At 43.2% G+C, this 21,432-nt stretch overlaps 1 protein-coding gene across 2 annotated transcripts in view; it reads left to right on the top strand.

The window, feature by feature from the left end:
• LOC122553908 (short transient receptor potential channel 6-like) overlaps window positions 1-21,432 on the top strand; it is a 138,569-nt gene that overhangs the window by 92,805 nt on the left and 24,332 nt on the right. For both annotated transcript variants that reach the window (XM_043698415.2, XM_043698412.2), the window contains 3 exons: window positions 1,006-1,201; window positions 9,221-9,424; window positions 14,868-14,951. In XM_043698415.2, the coding sequence (XP_043554350.2) occupies window positions 1,006-1,201; window positions 9,221-9,424; window positions 14,868-14,951 (484 nt within the window). The remainder of the gene's footprint in view (window positions 1-1,005; window positions 1,202-9,220; window positions 9,425-14,867; window positions 14,952-21,432) is intronic.

Raw genomic sequence — 21,432 nt, 5'->3', positions numbered from 1 at the left:
CCACTTCCCCTCTGACCTCTCTGTCTTCAGCTTCTTACAATGTTCCAATAAAACTTGGTGGTAGGTTTCAAAGATTGTGAAGCAATGCTTGTCTTGTTTTTTAGGTGGGTCATAGACGATGTCCAAATAGTTAAAAGGAAGCTGATCTCTGATCAGAAATCCTCTCTGAATCTATAACCTCTATAATGTGTCTCTTCAAGTCCAGCCCTCCTTCTCATGTAACTTCTACCTCCTGTGAAATCTAACATAGACTTGAGGAACAACACTTCATGTTTAGATTAGGCACTTGCAGGTCTTCCAAACTTCACACTGAGCTCAACAATTTCAGATTGCATCACTCCCATTGCGTTCAGACTGTAATTCTTCCAAAATATTTATATAATCTCTCAACTTATGTTTTGTTTCCTCACTTTCTCCTTTGCACTTTTGCTTTGCACCATTATTAATTTTATCATTTAATCTCTTATATCTTCCTTCTATCCTAGAACATTCCTCTTGTTCTATCCTCCACTCTTCATCCTATCCACATTCCACAGCCTGTCACGGTGGCTCAGTGGTTAGCACTGCTGCCTCACAGCACCAGGAACTGAGTTCAATTCCACCTTTGGGAGACTGTTTGTGTAGAGTTTACACATTCTCCCCATGTCTCCATGGGTTTTCTCTGGGTGCTATGGTTACCTCCCACAGACCAAAGATGTGCAGGTTGGGTGGATTGGCAAAGCTAAATTGCCCATAATGTCAAGGAATGTGCAGGCTGCATGGATTAGGCATGGGAAATGCAAGGTTACAGGGATAGGGCAGGGGAATGGGCCTGGGTAAAATGTTCTTCGGAGGGATCAGTGTGGACTGAAAGGTCTGCTTCCACATTGTAGGGACTCTGTGATTTTGTTTTTGTAAATAATATTGTGCTTGCACTGTTGTAGATTTTATTAAATTTAAGTTTTCAAAGCGATATCAAAATGCAAACTGGTTTCACTCTTTTTAATATTTCTTTCTGTTTTTCAGTGTTGAAGAAAGCTTTAAAACTTTGTTTTGGGCGATATTTGGATTATCAGAAGTCAAGTCTGTGGTCATCAATTATAGTCACAAATTTATTGAGAACATTGGCTATGTTTTGTATGGTGTATACCATGTGACAATGGTCATTGTCCTCTTAAATATGCTGATTGCGATGATTAATAGCTCTTTTCAGGAGATTGAGGTGAAATTCTAATTTATTTTTAATAGATTTAGCTTTAATATTTAAAACAGGTCATTAGTATACAATGCTGTGAGGAATGAAAAATACTAATTCTGAAATTATGAATTACTGTGAACATTAAAGTATAAGACGGGAATTTATAATGTTTGTGTTGATCAACAATCAAAAAAACTTCAAAGGCTTAACAGTGGCACAGCTTTAATGGGCTGAATGATCTCCTTTGCTATTGTAACTGTTACGTTTGAAATGCTTACTGCAGAGCATGCAATCATAATGCTTTGCAATATTGGTGCTGGCCTACTTATTTTAATACACAAAGTATTCTCAGACTTTCAAAATTCCCCTTTCTAAAATTTTAAACTTTGGTTTGTAACTGTCATCTCTTTCTCAAGTCAAATATTAAATCAATTTTATTAAAATTTCTGTTTGTAGAGAGATCCCTTGATGTCTGATTTAATTAACTTTTGTTTGTTACTAATTACTCATTCTAGTGTAGCCTTATTATTCTAAAATACTTTGTTCTAGGAAGCAGTCCTAAAATATTCTAGATGCTCATTGTCTTTATCCATGAGCTGTTTTCCTTGACACAGTCTATGTGAAAATTAAACTGTCCTATTGCTGGTTGTATTTCTGATCCTGTGTGAACATATTCCCTCACTACAATACTGCTACTAGGTAGATTAAAATTTAAATCCGAGTCTTACATCACTTGATGTACTTTAATACTCATTGTTTGTTTCCACTGCTTGATAGATTGTGTTTATTGACAATATTGCCTTGACCCTTCCTTTAACAATAAAAGAATAGAAAGACACAATTCGTACAGTACAGCCTTTTTGGTGTAAAGGGAGATGCAGCAAGCCGGGACGCTGTGAGGAAAGGTAGAATAAATTGGCAGGAGGATGGGAGTCCAGGAAGAAGGGCAGAAGCAATGCAGAGACCAGAGCAAAAGTTAGAAAAGAGAAAAGTAAAATTGGGTGACAGAATCTTATACAAAAGACAAGGAGATGGCTAGGTTCTACATGGGCAGTAAGTATAAGGGCACTTTATCTGAATGCCCAGAGTATTTGAAACAAAGTTGATGAATTTCTTGTGCAAATCAGTACATTGGGGTATGATTTCATTGTCATTACAGAAATGTGGTTGCAGGGTGGTGATGACTGGGAATTGAATATCCAAGGGTATTAGGTAATTAGGAAGGATAGGCAAGCAAGCAAGGGAGGTGGCTTCGTGCTCTTAATTAAGGATGAGATTAGGACTTTAGGGAGAGACGAAATAGGATCGAAAGAGCAAAATGTTGAATCCATTTTGGTGGAGACCAGAAACAGTAAGGGGAAGAAGTCACTGGTGGGAATAGTTTGTAGGCCACCCAGTAATATTTCTACAGTGGCACAGGCGATCAATCAAGAAATATCTGACGCATGTAAGAATGGAATGGTAGTAGTCATGGGGGACTTTAACAAGCACATTGATTGGCTGAATCAAGTTGGTAGAGGCAGTCTTGAAGAGACGTTCATAGAACTCATCCGTGATAACTTTCTTGAACAGTATGTTACTGAACCTACAAGGGAGTGTGCAGTCTTAGATCTGGTTCTGTGCAATGAGACAGGTAAAATTAATGATCTCGTAGTTAAAGATCCTCTTGGAAAGAGTGATCACAGTATGATTCAATGGCAGGAACAAATGGGGATGAAATAGTTTCATCTAAAATCTGGGTGTTAGTCCTAAACAAGGGCGACTGTAATGGGATGAGGGAAGAGTTGGCTAAGTTAGACTGGGAATTCAAATTATATGGTGGAACAAAAGAGACTTTTCACAGTGCTCAAGGAAAAGTATATTCCGGTCAAAAACAAAGATAGCAAGGGTAGGAAGAACCAGCCTTGGATAACCAAGGAAATAAAGAAAGGCAGCCAGATAAAAGCTCAGGCTTACAAAGTAGTCAAGAGTAGTGGGAAACAGGAAGATTAGGAAAAGTTTAAAAAGCAACAAAGAACCATGAAGTAAGTAATAAATAAAGGAAAAATAGATTATGAATGCAAGCTAGCACAGAACATAAAAAACAGATATGATAAGTTTTTATAAATACATAAAATAGAAAAGGATGGCTAAAGTGGATGTAGGTATTAGTGAGTTTTGAGTTGAAAAGTGTGGTGCTGGAAAAGCGCAGCAGGCCAGGCAGCATCTGAGGAGCAAGAGAATCGATGTTTCAGGCATAAGCCCTTCTTCAGGATTCTCCTGCTCCTCGGATGCTGCCTGACCTGCTGCGCTTTTCCAGCACCACACTTTTCAACTCTGATCTCCAGCATCTGCAGTCCTCACTTTCTCCTTAGTGAGTTTTGAGCAGATTTGTAGCTCAGGTTGAGGTTCTGGATGTAGGTTTGTTCGCTGAGCTGGAAGGTTCATTTTCAGAAATCTTGTCACCATACTAGGTAACATCATCAGTGAACCTCCAGATGAAGCACTGGTTGCATGACCCACTTTCTATTTATGTGTTTAGGTTTCCTTGGGTTGGTGATGTCATTTCCTGTGGTGACATTATTTCCTATGATTATGTCATTTCCTGTTCTTTTTCTCGGGGGTGGTAGAATGGGGTCTAACCCGATTTGTTTGTTGATAGAGTTCCGGTTGGAATGCCATGCTTCTCAGAATTCTCATGTGTGTCTCTGTTTGGCTTGTCCCAGTCGAAGTGGTGTCCTTCCTCATCTGTATGTAAAGATACTAGTGAGAGAGGTCATGTCTTTTTGTGGCTAGTTGGAGTTCATGTATCCTGGTGGCTAGGTTTCTGCCTGCTTGTCCAATGTAGTGTTTGTTACAGTTCTTGCAGGGTATTTTGTAAATGATATTAGTTTTGTTTGTTGTCTGTATCGGGTCTTTCAAGTTCATTAGCTGCTGTTTTAGTTTGTTGGTGGGTTTGTGGGCTACCATGATGCCAAGAGGTCTGAGTAATCTGGCAGTCATTTCTGAGATGTCTTTGATGTAGGGGAGAGTGGCGAGGGTTCCTGGATGAGTTTTGTCTGCTTGCTAAGAAATCAGCGGATTGTTCTTTTTGAATACACTATATAGGGATTTTCCTCTGCTCTGTGTAGTTTCTCTGTGCTGCAGTGTGTGGTGGCTTTTTGAAATAGTGTTCTAATGCAGCTTCATTTGTGGATGTTGGGACGATTGCTTCTGGAGTTCAGTATTTGGTCCGTATGTATTGTTTTCCTGTAGACGCTGGTTTGAAGTTCCCCATTGGCTGTTCGCTCAACTGTGACATCTAGGAATGGCAGTTTGTTGTTTTTTTACCACCTCTTTAGTGAATTTTATGCCAGTAAGAGTTTTATTGATGGTCTTGAAGGTTTCCTTGATTTTGTTTCATAGTATGGTGATGAAACATTTGAAAGTGAACTTTCCAGCTCAGCAAGCAAACCTACATCCAGGACGTAGGTACTTTGCAGGATGAGAAAGGGGAATTAACATTGGGTAATGCTGAAATGGCTGAGGCCTTGAATAATTATTCTGTATTAGTCTTCACAGTGGAAGATGTGTCTAACATTTCAAAGAATAATGATAAGGATATGATTGGGGGGCAGGGGTGGGGTGGGGTGAGGACCTCAATTCAATTGTTATCACTAAACGGGTAGTGTTGAGCAAACTTGAGGGTCAAGAGGCCGATAAGTTCCCTGGTCCTGATGGAATGCATCCCAGGGTGCTGAAAGGAAGCAGAAGTTATAGTAGACGTGTTAGTGGTAATTTACCAAAATTCACTGGACTCTGGCCAGGTCCCACTGGACTGGAAGACAATGAACGTCACGCTGCTGTTTTTAAAAAAGGGTGTCAGCAAAAGCAGTACCTCTAGGCCAGTTAGATTAACATCTGTAGTCAGGAAAATGCTCAAAACTATCATTTAAAAATGTAGTAATAAGACATCTGGGTGTAAAGGGTTCCATCAGGCAGAGGCAGCATCGATTCAGAAAGGGAAAGTCACATTTAAGAAACTACTGGAGTTCTTTGAGGATGTACCAAGCGCGGTGTTTGGAGGGGAACAGGTGAATGTTGTATACTTGGATTTCCAGAAGGCAGTCCATATAGTGCCATATAAAAGACTCCTCTAATTAGATAAGAATGCGTGGAGTTGTGGGGAATGTACTAGCATGGATAAGGGACTGGTTAACCAATCAAAAGTAGAGAGTTTGGATAAATGGGTGTTTCTCTGGTTGGAGATCAGTGGTGAGCGGAGTGCTGCAGGAATCTGCGTTGGGCTATATAAAACAAAAATTTGGAAGAGGAGACTAATTGCAACGTATCCAAGTTTGCTGATAACACTAAATTGAGTGGAACGACAAACTGTGCAGAGGATGTGGTGGGTCTGCACAGAGGTTTAGATCAGTTAAGTGAGTTTGCAAGGGTTTGGCAGATGGGAGTAATATGTTGGTAAATGTCAGGTTATCCACTTTGGAAGTAAAAATAGTAGGTCAGAGTATTACTTAGATGATGAAAGATTGCAGCATGTTGTTGTGCACTGGGACTTAGTGATTCATATATGAACACTCCTAAAAGTAGATTTGCGTTTGCAACAGGAAATCAGGAAGGCCAACGGAATATTGGTTTTCATTGCACGAGGAATTGAATTTAAAAGCAGAGAGGTTCTATTGCAATTGGACAAGGTGTTAGCGAGGCAGCATCTGGAGTATTGGGCACAGTTCTGATCTCCTTACTTGAGGAAGGATATACAGAGGAATCTCAATTATCTGGCATTTGATTATCCGAATATCGAATTATCCGGCAAGATCGCAGGTCCTGATGTTCGGCTAAACTATGTTATCTGGCATTTAATTATCCGGAATTCGATTAACCGAATGAAGTACTTCCTACCCGAGTCCTGCAGAGGAGGTTCACCAGGTTGTTTCTGGAGATGAGGGGAGGTTGAGCCGCTTGGGACTGTACTCGCTAGAATTTCGAAGAATGAGAGGGTATCTTATAAAAACACATAAAATTATGAAAGGGATAGATAAAGATGTTGTTCCCACTGGTGGGTGAGGCTAACTCTCAGGAACATGGCCTCAACATTAGGGGGAGTAGATTTAGGACAGGATGAGGAGGAATCTATGGAATTCTCTGCCCAAGGAAGCAGTAGCAGCAGCTTCATTAAATCTATTCAAGACACAGTCGGATGGGTTTTTGCATCGTAGGGAAATTAAGGATTATGGGGATAATGCAGGTAAGAGGAGCTGAGACGATTGATAGATCAGCCAAGATCTTAATGAATGGCACAGCACGCTTGATGGGCCAAATGGCCTACTCCTGCTTCTATTACTATGATGCTGCAATAATAAGTGACCCCAGTTTGCTAAGAACCTTCCTCTCTATACCAATATTCTAGCTGCTTGTCAACTATTCTCCTGTTTCTTTCCTAACATAATGATTCACATTTTGGAAGTACTGTTTTTAATCTAGACTTTAACTCTTTGAAATCACTTCATAAAGCCTCACATTTACGATTATCTGTGCCATTACATATTCCATAAAGGTGATCCCTTGTCACAGTTTGATATCTACATTATCCATTTGCTCCTTCCCATGGATTGTCACCTTGCTGTGATGGAAAGGACTGAGTGCCCTGTTGACACAGAGAGATAATAACAGCTGTGATGACAGACCCGCCGAAGCGCAACCCACCCATACCCCTACATTTACCCCTTACCTAACACTATGGGTAATTTATCATGGCCAATTCACCTGACCTGCACATCTTTGGACTGTGGGAGGAAACCAGAGCAAACCCACGCAGACATGGGGAGAACGTGCAAACTCCACACAGTCGCCTCTTCAGGAGGTCATGACAGCAAAGCCATGATGCCAGTGTCACATAGAATCCCTACAGTGTAGAAACAGGCCATTTGGCCCAACACGTCCACACCAACCCTCCAAACAGTAACCCATCCAGACCCATCCCCCCTACCCTATTAGTCTACATTTATCCCTGACTAATGCATCTAACCTACACATCCCTGGACATGATGGGCAATTCACCTGACCTGCACACCTTTAGATTATGGGAGGAAACCGAAACACCCGAAGGAAACTCACGCAGCCACAGGGAGAATGTGCAAACTTCACACAGACAATCACCCGAGGCTGGGATTGAACCTGGGACCCTGGCGCTGTGAGGCAGCACTGAGCCACCGTGCTGCCCAGTCACGGTGCAGACATAATGAGACAAGCAGCAGACAGTTGTAGGACAGAATGTGTTAGCGCTCTGAGTGACTCCTTCAGATTGACTCCATTCAATATTTGGTGAAATGCAAGAAACGAAATCCATCTTAGGAACTAAACAAGTCAGAAAAAAAGTAAATTGCAGCCATTTGTACAGACACAATTGGCTAAATGGTCTCATTCTGTGCTCCATCTATTTTGAGTCCATTTCCCTCCTTTTCAACACTGCCATAATCTCTCCTGTTCATAGGCTCCCAGTTGGGCTATCATCTCTGTCACCTATAGCAGGGCATTCAGTACCAATGAATGGCAGGACACTAGGAAGATCTAAGGAACACAGGGATCTGGGGAAGCTTTTCCACAGATCCCTAAAGGTGATAGGGCAAGTTAATAGCGGAATTAGGAAGGCATACAGGACACATGCCTTAATCAGTCATGCAGAGATTATAAAAACAGGGAGGAGTTGTACAAAACTTTGATTAGGCCACAGCTGGAATACTGTGTGCAGGTCTGGTCCCCACACTATAGGAAGGATGTGACTGCACCGGTCAGAGTGCAGAGGAGATTCACCAGGATGCTGCATGGGATGGAACATTTCAACGATGAAGGAAGCTGCAGGAGCTTGGGCTGTTTTCTTTGCAGCAGAGAAGGTTGAGGGGAGACCTGATTATGAGGGGCATGGACAAGGTGAATAGAAAGCAGCTGTTCCCCTTAGTTGAAGGGTCAGTACAGGGACATAATTTTAAAGTGAAAGGCAGAAGGTTTTGAGGGATTTGAGAAAAAGAGTTTTTACCCAGAGGGTAGTGGGAGGTCTACAATGCACTGCCGGTGAGCGGAGTTGAGGTAAGAACTCTCACAAACTTTATCAAGTACATGGATGAGCACTTGAAACAGCCTAACATTTAAGGCTATGGGCAACGTGCTAGAAAGTGTAACTAGTGTAAATTTAGAGTAGTTTTTTTACAGTGCAGGATGAGAGCTGAACCAAAAGGTGAGAAAGAAAGTATCAAAGGTACTCCAAGTTAGAGGGCATGAGGAAAGGGAATGAGAAGATTAATTATTTCTGTGAAAAGACCATAATGAAGAGGAGTGTCACATATTCTTTTTATATATCTTCTATTGAAATCCAGACATGGCAACTGTGAATGTAACAAATCACACACCACCAGGTTATAGTCTAACAGGTTTAATTGGAAGCACACTAGCTTTTGGAGCGACACTCCTTCATCAGGTGGTTGTGGAGCACCTGATAAAGGAGCAGTGCTCTGAAAGCTAGTGATTCCAAATAAATCTGTTGGACTATAACCTGATGTTGTGTGATTTTTAACTTTGTACACCCCAGTCCAACACCGGCATCTCCAAATCGTGAATGTTACAGTAGACTGTAATTATTATTGCCTTTGAAGATAGGAAATGACCTATTAGCAAAAATAAAGACCATTTATATGAACTGGTAACTATACAAGAATGTCAGTTTCTCAGTGCTAACTTCTTGATGTCACATTTCTGTATTTAAATTGCTGAAGAGAGACACGCTGGAAATGTGTTGCTGGAAAAGCGCAGCAGGTCAGGCAGCATCCAGGGAACAGGAGAATCGACGTTTCGGGCATAAGCCCTTCTTCAGGCTTATGCCCGAAACGTCGATTCTCCAGTTCCCTAGATGCTGCCTGACGTGCTGTGCTTTTCCAGCAACACATTTCCAGCTCTGATCTCCAGCATCTGCAGACCTCACTTTCTCCTCGAAGAGAGACACGCCCATAGGTTACACTGTTAGGAGTCAGTGGTTTATTCTATCATTAACTTTCCATTTTCCTGGCTCTGTAGAATGATGCCGATGTAGAATGGAAGTTTGCCAGAGCCAAACTGTGGATTTCCTATTTTGAAGAGGGGCGAACACTGGCAGTGCCATTTAACTTGGTGCCAAGCCCAAAGTCCTTCTTCTACCTTCTACTGAGATTGAAAAAAACGCTAACCAGCCTTTTGAGATGTAGAAAAGGACAATATCAAGAAAATGCAGAAATGGAAAAGGTAATGGATTAGTAATGACTCTACCCAATGATCGTTTTATGGTGTAGAGGTTTTGGAAAAGATGCATATAATCAAAGTGAAGTGGAAGATCTGCCATTCAGTGTACATGTCTCAAGCAATAAACACATATAAATATGCAACTGTTCCAAATATTGAACTGAACATGAATCAGAAACAGCCAAAAATAATATTTTATGATTAAATGTGTGAAAGTGAACAGTCTTATTGTCATTCAGAAATTGAACAATTTTGAAAAGAAAGACATCTTTGTGAATCTTTTCATATTTCATTCATCAGGACAAATGCAAGAATTCTACATTTGAAATGCTCTCCATAGTTTATACAACAGGAATAAAGGGTGTTGATTCATTATTAAGCCAACTCTGACTGGCCAAGGCAGTCCATAGAGAAGGAAACAGGAAGGAAAAGGCTTCCATGCTCCTCGATAATTCAAAAACAGCACAAGGCTTGAACATGTTCCTTTTGTTTGTAGAGATGAGGTCCTTGTGTAAAAATGCATGCTGGTTCAAGCAAGCGTAAATAAACATTGTCACAAGCTCAAAACTAAAATAAAGAAGTGCAGATGCTGAAAATCTGAAACAAAATCAGTAAATCTGAAAGCATCTGTGAGGAAAAGGTAGAGTTAATTGAACTGGAACTGTTCTGAAGAAGGGTCGCTGGATCTGAAACATTACTTCTGTCTTCTATCTCCACAGATGCTGTCAGACTTGCTGAATTTCTCCAGCGACTTCTATTATTCTTACAATCTCAATCGGTTTGCTTCAGTTGCTTATTGGTGAAGCTATTAGTGTGGTTGGGATTGTTCAGCCAGTCATGGAATCCCATCTAACAGAAATGTTGTTTTATTTTGGGTTTTGTGAGCTGGGCTGGTTGAGTATAATTTGTACTCTGCCTGTTACAAACAACCAAAGAACATGCTGTTTGATTCATTCAGTTAGTCACTATGTACCTGACATCAGGCTTCATTTCAATTCATACATGATGTTGCTCAATTGTGTCTAAGCAGACCATCTTTCAGGATTTATGGCAATAACTGTTACCACTCATGCAACCTTTGAATAGTAGCAGTGGAAAAGGATTTGCTTAAACTGTTTTTATGTTTGTTTTTTGAGACACGTTCCCTTTCCAGGGTAATCTGAAGTCAATTTGTCACTTTTCAGTTTGGATCTGGTAGCTTTTGGCTCCTTAGTAAATTTGAGTGATGAAAATGTGTTGCTGGAAAAGCGCAGCAGGTCAGGCAGCATCCAGGGAACAGGAGAATCGACGTTTCGGGCATAAGCCCTTCTTCAGGAATGAGGAAAGTTTGTCCAGCAGGCTAAAATAAAAAGTAGGGAGGAGGGACTTGGGGTAGGGGCGTCGGAAATGTGATAGGTGGAAAGAGGTCAAGGTGAGGGTGATAGGTCAGACTGGGGTGGGGGCGGAGAGGTCGGGAAGAAGATTGCAGGTTAGGAAGGCGGTGCTGAATTCGATGGATTTGACTGAGACAGGGTGGGGGGAGGGGAAATGAGGAAACTGGTGAAATCCGAGTTCATCCCTTGTGGTTGGAGGGTTCCTAGGCGGAAGATGAGGCGTTCTTCCTCCAACCGTCGTTTTGTTGTGGTCTGACGATGGAGGAGTCCAAAGACCTGCATATCCTTGGTGGAGTGGGAGGGGGAATTGAAATGTTGAGCTACAGGGTGGTTGGGTTGGTTGGTCCGGGTGTCCCAGAGGTGTTCTCTGAAACGCTCCGCAAGTAGGTGGCCTGTCTCCCCAATATAGAGGAGGCCACATCGGGTGCAGAGGATGCAATAGATGATGTGTGTGGAGGTGCAGGTGAATCTGTGGCGGATATGGAAGTTTCCTTTGGGGCCTTGGAGGGAGGTGAGGGGGGAGGTGTGGGCGCAAGTCTTGCACCTCCTGCGGTTGCAGGGGAAGGTGCCGGGAGTGGAGGTTGGGTTGGTGGGGGGTGTGGATCTGACGAGAGAGTCACGGAGGGAGTGGTCTTTACGGAATGCTGATAGGGGAAGGGAGGGAAATATATCCTTGGTGGTGGGATCCGTTTGGAGGTAGCGGAAATGACGGCGGATGATGCGCTGTACATGGAGATTGGTGGGGTGGTAGGTGAGGACCAGTGGGGTTCTGTCCTGGTGGTGGTTGGAGGGGCGGGGCTCACGGGCGGAGGAGCGGGAAGTGGAAGAGATGCGGTGGAGGGCATCGTCGACCACGTCGGGGGGGAAATTGCGGTCCTTGAAGAAGGAGGCCATCTGGGTTGTGCGTTTTTGGAACTGGTCCTCCTGGGAGCAGATGCGGCGGAGTCGAAGGAATTGGGAGAATGGGATGGCGTTTTTACAGGGGGCAGGATGGGAGGAGGTGTAGTCCAGGTAGCTGTGGGAGTCGGTCGGTTTGTAGTAGATGTCCGTGTTGATTCAGTCGCCTGAGATAGAGATAGAAAGGTCGAGGAAGGGGAGGGAGGAATCTGAGACTGTCCAGGTGAATTTGAGGTCGGGGTGGAAGGTGTTGGTGAAGTGGATGAACTGTTCAACCTCCTCGTGGGAGCACGAGGCGGCGCCGATACAGTCATCGATGTAGCGGAGGAAAAGGTGGGGGGTGGGGCCAGTGTAGTTGCGGAAGATGGATTGTTCCACATACCCTACGAAGAGGCAGGCATAGCTGGGGCCCATGCGGGTGCCCATGGCTACTCCTTTCGTTTGGAGGAAGTGGGAGGATTGGAAAGAGAAGTTGTTCAGGGTGAGGACCAGTTCAGTCAGTTGAAGGAGGGTGTCAGTGGAAGGGTTCTGGTCGGTACGGCGGGAAAGAAAGAAGCGGAGGGCTTTGAGTCCTTCGTGATGGGGGATGGAGGTGTACAGGGACTGGATGTCCATGGTGAAAATAAGGCGTTGGGGACCTGGGAAGCGAAAATCATGGAGCAGGTGGAGGGCATGGGTGGTGTCCCGAACGTAGGTGGGGAGTTCTTGGACTAAGGGGGACAGGACGGTGTCAAGGTATGCGGAGATGAGTTCGGTGGGGCAGGAGCAGGTGGAGACAATGGGTCGGCTGGGGCAGTCAGGTTTGTGGATTTTGGGTGGATTTTGGGCGGTGCGGGGTTGTGGGACTATGAGGTTGGAGGCGGTGGATGGGAGATCCCCCGAGGTGATGAGATTATGGATGGTCTGGGAGATGATGGTTTGGTGGTGGGGAGTGGGGTCATGGTCAAGGGGGCAGTAGGAGGAGGTATCTGCGAGCTGACGTTTGGCCTCAGCGGTGTAGAGGTCGGTGCGCCAAACTACTACCGCGCCTCCCTTGTCTGCTGGTTTGATAGTGAGGTTGGGGTTGCAACGGAGTGAGTGGAGGGCTGCACGTTCCGAGGGTGAGAGGTTGGAGTGGGTGGGAGGGGTGGGGGAGTTCAGGTGGCGGTTAATATCGCGGCGGCAGTTGGCTATGAAGAGGTCGAGGGCAGGTAGGAGGCCAGCACGGGGTGTCCAGGTGGATGGGGTGTGTTGGAGGCGGGAGAAGGGGTCGTCAGAGGGTGGGCGAGAGTGATACCCATCAAATTTGAGTGATACCCATCAAAAGCAATCTGACCACAATAGCCTGTTGTCCTGCAAGATGACTGTTCTGTGCTCTGTTTCTGCACCAAGCTTGCAAAATGAGAAAGCAGCGGACTTGGCTTTCTCCTCCCCAGCCTACCAGTCACAGGTATGTCTATCTGTGATTGTAGGTAGGAGTGACAAACATAAAGACCTTGAAAAGATCAAAAGCTTGCATTTCACTCACTCTGGAAATGATTAGGATGCAGCAGTTCTTGTGAAATAGAGTCAAAAGGTGCTTTGATGAGATCTGCTTATTTCCAGTTTCTATGGGATATTCTGTCTGGCAGGAATGGCAGAGGCATATCAAATTCAAAGGCCAATGATGATCACCACCAGACTCTGCCATGTGGAGGAACCACCACACAAATTGATGGCACCCTCCTGGTGGGTTCCCAGGGTGTGGACGATGGGCCTTGCTTAAATATTGTTACATGACCCATTAAGGGACCCCTCTTTACTACTGGAGGGTTCACTCCTCCCATCACCAGGCCTACCTGCTTGACTGCACAGCGTTAACTTCTTTAAAAAATGAAGCTGACTTTTGAAGTTGCCTTGTCTTCTCGCAGCCTCAGTAGTGGATACCTATATCATTGGTGCTGTTCAGGCCGTAGGCTGTCTGATTGGAGAGATGGGCTCCCATTCCCAATTGTTTGTGACCCAGCTGCTGCTGGTAACCCTGCTGCCCACTCAGTAGTGGCCTCATGACCTATTGCCACTCAACAGTATGATGATCCTGCAAAAGTTGGGAGATTTCCAGCAAAGCCTTGTCCCCATAATGAGGACAATCATCAGCATGTAATGGGGCATTAGCACAGCCCATGGCATATATTGTAAACCGAGTGCCCTGAGGCACTACACTCCATTAGCAGCAGTAGAACCCAACATGATGACAATCTGATATCACTTGAACTGACAAATCCCTGAGCCATCCATCTCCATTAATCCAGAAGATTATCCTTAGATTCAATGGAGAGTGTAAAAAGACATTTGGAGATTATGATTAACTCACACTTCAATGTCCAGCTCACTGACACTTGACTTCTGCTAAAACCACTTGGTGATGCAAGAATAATGTGTTGGCAGAGAGATCGGTGTAATTGCCCTCAAGTTCAAGATGGAGAATGAATGAGTGCTAGCGAACTTGAAGCTCACAAGGATACAGAGAACATCTCTTACTTTCCACTAGGAAAGACTAGAGGAGTCACAACACCATCATTCACTAATCCCTTTCTCATTCACACAGCTTCATAGCACTGACCTATAAGCATTCTTTTTGAAATCACAATATCAGAATCCCTATCTAACATCAGTGAAGGAGTACCACATTCACAATGACTGTTACAGTTCAAGGTGAATGACCTACACCAACATTTGCAGATGATTGGATGCAGATTGCCTCATCAATATCATCCACATACCTGGAAAATAATTAAAAATGGAAAAGAAAGGCTGCCTTAGAAAAGTGAAAAATCATACAACACCAGGTTATAGTCCAACAGGTTTAATTGGAAGCACACTAGCTTTCGGAGCGTCACTGCTTCAGGTGGTTGAAGATTTAGAAAAGTGAGTTCTTCAATCAATGTATGAACTTAACCTCATGTCTGGTCAAGATTCAATAAACCGTAGTTTAGTTCTTGAAATAGCATGCATTAATCCATGTTTTGGAGACAGAATAAGTGACAATATCTCTACATCTCTACTCATGACAGTTTATTTTAGGAAAGGAAAGGATGGTGGTCTTTATCTGGTTTGAGTTACCACGTGATAGATATTTCAGGACCATCAGTCTAGCAAGTTGAAATAGTGAAAATATATTTTGCCATTTTCAAGCAGTTATTATTTTCTACCTCCAGCTCAGATACAGCAAACATTCGAGTATTCAAAGTATAGAAGATCACAGTTTACAAAGCATCAGGAATCCACAAACAAGATACCAGGTAGGTTGATTCTGGGCAGTGATGGTGCAGTTGAGAGTGCGGCAATCCTTACAATTACCAACAGATGTCTTTAAATCCATAAGTTCCAGGTGCATGAAATCCTGAGGATGGGAGTTATTTACATCTTTGGTAAATGGTGTCATTTACAGAAAAAAATAATTTACAAATCTATGATAATTCTCCAAACACTGGATCCATATGGTGTCATCTTTAATTGGCAGTATCAAAGTTTTATAGTCATTAAAGCTATTTTGCATTTTAAATAGTAATGCACCTTTCTCTTTCCGTTTGAATCATAGCATGTTTTTATCAAAGTCTTTATTTATCAAGGTAATTTATTTGCAAACCTGCTGCAAGAGGAACTGCCTCAGACAATCTAAAAGAAAGATAGAAAGAATTTGCATTCAAATGGCACCTTATGAAACATCAGAATACCTCAAAGTGTGCTTTACAGACAATTAGTTTATTTTAAAGTTTAATGTTTATTGTAATCATAGAATAAAAGTATAATATCACTTTGTGCCTATTCCGGCTGCTGTTTTCCAGGAGTTTTCCCTATGCCCCTGTTATTGTCCCATTGTTTTGTAAATCCTTCCTCTTCAGGTGTTTATGAGGATGTTGGGGAAGCTGTCATGTATTTACAGTGTAGTTTGTGAAGCAGGAGAAGCAGATCGTTTCTCTCAGCCAACAGACTATACTGTCCCCTTCTGACCCCTCCAGCTGATCACCTCTGATCTCCCTTCCAATAACTCTTCATCATCTCTGTAAACCCCATCCACACTCCATTTCTCTTCAATCTCACTTGTCATTAATCTCTGAATGTATTCTACCGACTATTTGATCTTTTCCCATTCTCCCACCTCCAACATTTTCCCCTTACTTCCCCAAACCACTGGGTGTATTATTTCACATATTGTTCACCAACAGAAAGCTTTTTTGTTTAAATCAAATCTCTTCCTTCCTGGTTTCATCGCCCCACGTTGGAAGATTTGAGAGCCATCTTTCAGTAAACGGTACAATCACAAAAGCCACAATATTTAGTGCATGGATATTTTAGACAGTGGCATTTAATCTTAATCTTGCGCTTTGAAGGATGGACATTTCTTGCTTCTTGGGGAGTGTAACCCAAGGGTTGTTTTTCCCACAATCCTCTGGAGCACAGGTTTTAGTAAACAGTACTGCCACCAGAGTGGCCTTGAGTTATCTGCAGCTGCTGGATCAGCTGGTAGTGCAGTGTGACATGTACTCAGCTCAAATAAAACTTTCTATAAGCATTGGGTAAGTCACAACTTTCAAAACCAAGCACGATTTTTTTTAGTGTGGCCAGCACTGTTAAATCTGTTCCGCAAATTCAATGTAATGAGCTTCAGAACACCCCACGTTCTGGACATTACACAATTGATTCCATTTGAAGACATTCTGTAACAAGAAGGCTGACTAACCTTTTTTACAAAGTGAGCATGCTGGGTTAACATGATCTGAGGCATAATTGTACAATGAGGTGGAAGTGGCTTTACTCCAAAGTGTGAATTGAAAAATAAATGAGAGACGCTGTAGATCCTTTTCAAAGTAATGATTGTGAGACCATCTTCAAACTTTTGTGGAAGTATAATGGATTTAGCTTCAACGCCTTTTTAAACTGATCATTTAATGTCAGATAAATTGCATTTTTAAACAAGCGTTACTTTCCCCTTTTGTTAATTTTGAAGTTGAATCTTGTCCAATAAGTTGTCACCTTTTATTACTGATATATAAGGCGACCTTAAGAAAATGCAACAAAATGACTTACTTCATTGGGTTTTAAAATGTCTATTGGTTATTGGTGTGAACTTGTTTCAAATGCAGAAAGATCAATTAAATGAGCTGGCCAGTTAATTTAACACTATTTTGCAGATGTCCTTTTGAAAGCAGCTTTGCAAAACCCATCATAGCTCCCAATACAGGAACAATGGTTCTCTTAAATTGTATAGTGGTTTTTAATGTTTGAACTCTCAGTTCCTTTTTATTTTCTACTTAAAACTAAGAAGGTGTCACTGTGCTATAATTACTGCAATGATTAATTTGTAACTTTGTTCTTTCTTTCTATCTTGTTTTTAATATTCTGTACCTAGGAACCTGTACCTAAGATGGCACATTATGTAGTGCCATTAGACACTTTTCACTGTCCTCCTGTACTTGAGGACAAGGTGACAATAAAATCAAAATTAAACAAATGTTTACATTGGTTTTTCACATGTTCAGCTATTTTCCCAGCAAAACCGATGGCTGGCTTTTCTGAATTGCCTGTCTCTGGCACTGGATCTGAACCTATCCAAATTTCAGAGTGCCCACATTGGGAAGGTCAGATTAATTGATCATACATTGCAGATCCATATGTAGCTCTGCACAGTGCCATAAAGAGGGCAGAATTTAGCTGCGATTCTAGGCTTGAGGTACTTTGGAAACTTCTGTGCCTCAGAATTGATTTTAGCAAAGTCAAAGCCTAAATGATGAGGGGCGCATGGGATCATCCCTTCCCTAGGCATTTAAATTTGTGGCCTATGCCTGCTACAACTGTGCTTGGAGGGATATACTCTTACATTGTACATTTGTGGCCTGACATAATCATGTGACCGCAACTTGAACTTGCTTTCCCTTTGACCATTAAAACATTACTGGAAACCCAATGTTTGAATTGTGAAGTTGAAGTTGTGTGGATTTTTGGAACTGTAAGAGAGCCAGCTACTGTGGGAAACAGCAAAGGAGAATTAAACCAGTAACATATAATATTGATCTACAGGGGCTGTGAATTTTCCTGTCCCTGCATAACCAAAATTGGAATTTCTTCCAGCCTGAGGCCAAACTGAAGAGGCACCAAGATGAAATAAGAAGTCTAAACAAATAAGAGTATAACTCTGTTATCAGTGCTGGGAAAAGAGAGATACTAACTGTATTGCATACTAGATCTCAGTGAGGAGCTGAAAAGCCAGACTGGAGAAATTTTGAAGGCCTTGACATAGGATCATGGAGTCCCTACAGTGTGGAAGCAGCCATTCAGCCCATCCAGTTCACACCAACCCACCAAAGAGAATTCCACTAAGACCTGCCCTCCTACCCAAGCCTGCACATTCCTGGATGATATGGACAATTTAGCATGGCCAATCCACTTAACCTGAGCATCTTTGGACATGCAGAATCCTTAATTAATGTTGCTTAAAAAAAGTAGCTGTCTAGTGTCAGAGCTTGGAGGACAGGAGAACCATTGATCAGAAAGCGATGGCATTGGTGCATCGTGCTAATACCTGTAATACCAGAAAGCAATTGCATTGATACATTGCACTAATACCTGTAATACCAGTAATACTAGAAACAGGTATTACAGGTACAAGAGTGAGGAACTTAGAGCATGGATTAATATTTGGGGCTATGATGTTGTGGCCATAACGGAGACGTGGGTTTCACAGGGGCAAGAATGGTTGCTTGATGTTCCAGGGTTTAGAATGTTTAAAAAGAACAGGGAGGGTGGAAAAAGAGGAGGGTGTGTAGCATTGCTAATCAGAGAGTGTATCACAGCTACAGAAAGGAAGGTTGTTGAGGAAGGTTTGTCTACTGAGTCAGTATGGGTGGAAGTTAGGAACAGCAAGGGAACAGCCACCACATTGGGGTTTTCTACAGACCACCCAATAGCAGTAGAGAGATTGAAGATCTCATAGGCGGGCAGATTCTGGAAAAATGCAGAAGTAGCAGGATTGTTGTTATGGGTGATTTCAACTTTCCCAATATCGACTGGAACCTCCTAAGTTTGGATGGAGCCATTTTGTCAGGTGTATTCAGGAGGGTTTCCTTACTCAGTATCTAGACAGGCCGATGAGGGGAGAGGCCATTTTGGATTTGGTGCTCGGCAACGAGCCAGGTCAGGTGTCAGATCTCGTGGTGGGAGAGCACTTTGGTGAAAGTGATCATAACTTCCTCACATTTACCATAGCCTTGGAGAGTGAAAGGAGCAGTTACCGAGGGAAGATATTTAATTGGAGAATAGGAAATTATGACACTATCAGACAGGAGTTGGGAAGTACAGACTGGGAGCAATTGTTCCACAGAAAGGGCACAGCAGACATGTGGAGACTGTTTAAAGAGCAGTTGTTGCGAGTGATGCACAAATTTGTTCCTGTGAGACAGGTAAGAAGGGGTAAGATTAGGGAATCTTTGATGATGAGAACAGAGGAGCTTCTCATCAAAAGGAAGAAGGCAGCTTACGTAAGGTGGAGGAAGCAAGGATCTAGCATAGTTTTAGAGGATTACAGGCTTACTAGAAAGGAGCTCAGAAATGGACTGAGGAGAGCCAGGAGGGGGCACGATAAAGGCTTGGCAAGAAGGATTAGGGAGAACCCAAAGGCATTTTACTCATATGTGAGGAATAAGAGAATGATCAGGGAGAAGGTAGGGCCGGTCAGGGATGGTGGAGGGAACTTGTGCGTGGAGTCTGAGCAGATAGGGGAAGCCTTAAATGAGCTTTTTGCTTCAGTTTTCACTAAGGAAAGGGAACTTGTTGTAAATGAGAACTTTGAGGAGCTGGGATACAGTCTTGACCAGATCAAGATTGATGAAGTTGATATGCTGGAAATTTTGGAAAATAAGAAGATTTGGGCGGCACGGTGCACAGTGGTTAGCACTGCTGCCTCACAGCGACTGAGACCCGGGTTCAATTCCCGCCTCAGGCGACTGACTGTGTGGAGTTTGCACGTTCTCCCCGTGTCTGCGTGGGTTTCCTCCGGGTGCTCCGGTTTCCTCCCACAGTCCAAAAGATAGAACATATAGAAGAATACAGCGCAGTACAGGCCCTTTGGCCCTCGATGTTGCGCCGATCCAAGCCCACCTAACCTATACTAACCCACTATCCTCCATATACCTATCCAATGCCCGCTTAAATGCCCATAAAGAGGGAGAGTCCACCACTGCTGCTGGCAGGGCATTCCATGAACTTACAACTCGCTGAGTGAAGAACCTACCCCTAACTTCAGTCCTATATCTACCCCCCCTTAATTTAAAGCTATGCCCCCTTGTAATACCCGACTCCATACGCGGGAAAAGGTTCACACTGTCAACCCTATCTAACCCCCTAATCATCTTGTACACCTCAATCAAGTCACCCCTAAACCTTCTTTTCTCTAATGAAAACAGCTCCAAGTGTCTCAGTCTTTCCTCATACGATCTTCCTTCCATACCAGGCAACATCCTGGTAAACCTCCTCTGCACCCGTTCCAGTGCCTCCACATCCTTCCTATAGTATGGCGACCAAAACTGCACACAATATTCCAGATGCGGCCGCACCAGAGTCTTATACAACTGCATCATGACCTCAGGACTCCGGAACTCAATTCCTCTACCAATAAAAGCCAGTACGCCATATGCCTTCCTCACCGCACTATTTACCTGGGTGGCAACTTTCAGAGATCTGTGTACATGGACACCAAGATCCCTCTGCTCATCCACACTACCAAGTATCCGACCATTAGCCCAGTACCCCATCTTTTTGTTATTCTTCCCAAAGTGAATCACCTCACATTTAGCTACATTGAATTCCATTTGCCACCTTTCTGCCCAGCTCTGCAGCTTCTCTATATCCTGCTGTAACCTGCCACATCCTTCCTCACTGTCAACAACTCCTCCGACTTTCGTATCATCCGCAAACTTGCTCACCCCTCTTCCAGGTCATTTATAAAAATGACAAACAGCAATGGTCCCAAAACAGATCCTTGCGGAACACCGCTAGTGACGGCACTCCATGAAGAAACTTTGCCATCAACTACTACCCTCTGTCTTCTTCCATCCAGCCAATTCCTAATCCAAACCTCCAACTCACCCTCAATGCCATATCTCCGTATTTTCTGCAGTAGCCTACATGGGGAACCTTATCAAACGCCTTACTAAAATCCATATATACCACATCTACCGCTTTCCCCTCATCAACCTCCTTCGTCACCTTTTCAAAGAATTCAATAAGGTTTGTGAGGCACGACCTGCCCTTCACAAAACCATGCTGACTATCCTTGATCACATTATTCCTATCCAGATGTGCATAAATCCTATCCCTTACAATTCTCTCTAAGACTTTGCCCACAACAGAAGTGAGACTCACCGGCCTATAGTTACTAGGGTTATCCCTACTCCCCTTTTTGAACAAGGGAACCACATTTGCTATCCTCCAGTCTTCTGGCACTACTTCTGTAGACAAAGAGGACATAAAAATCAAGGCCAATGGCTCTGCAATCTCCTCCCTTGCTTCCCAGAGAATCCTAGGATAAATGCCATCAGGCCCAGGGGACTTATCTATTTTCACCTTTTCCAGGATTTCCAACACCTCTTCTCTACATACCTCAAAGCCATCCATTCTACTTATTTGTGACTCAGTATTCACATCGACGACAATGCCCTGTTCCTGAGTAAATACTGAAGAAAAGTATTCATTCAGTGTCTCCCCAATCTCTTCCGCCTCCACACG

Source organism: Chiloscyllium plagiosum, unplaced genomic scaffold, assembly GCF_037043375.1.
Source record: "Chiloscyllium plagiosum isolate Xiang-an unplaced genomic scaffold, Cpla_swu_hap1 HiC_scaffold_6, whole genome shotgun sequence".
NCBI classification, from domain to species: Eukaryota; Metazoa; Chordata; class Chondrichthyes; order Orectolobiformes; family Hemiscylliidae; genus Chiloscyllium; species Chiloscyllium plagiosum.
This window is presented reverse-complemented; position numbering and strand designations above follow the sequence as displayed.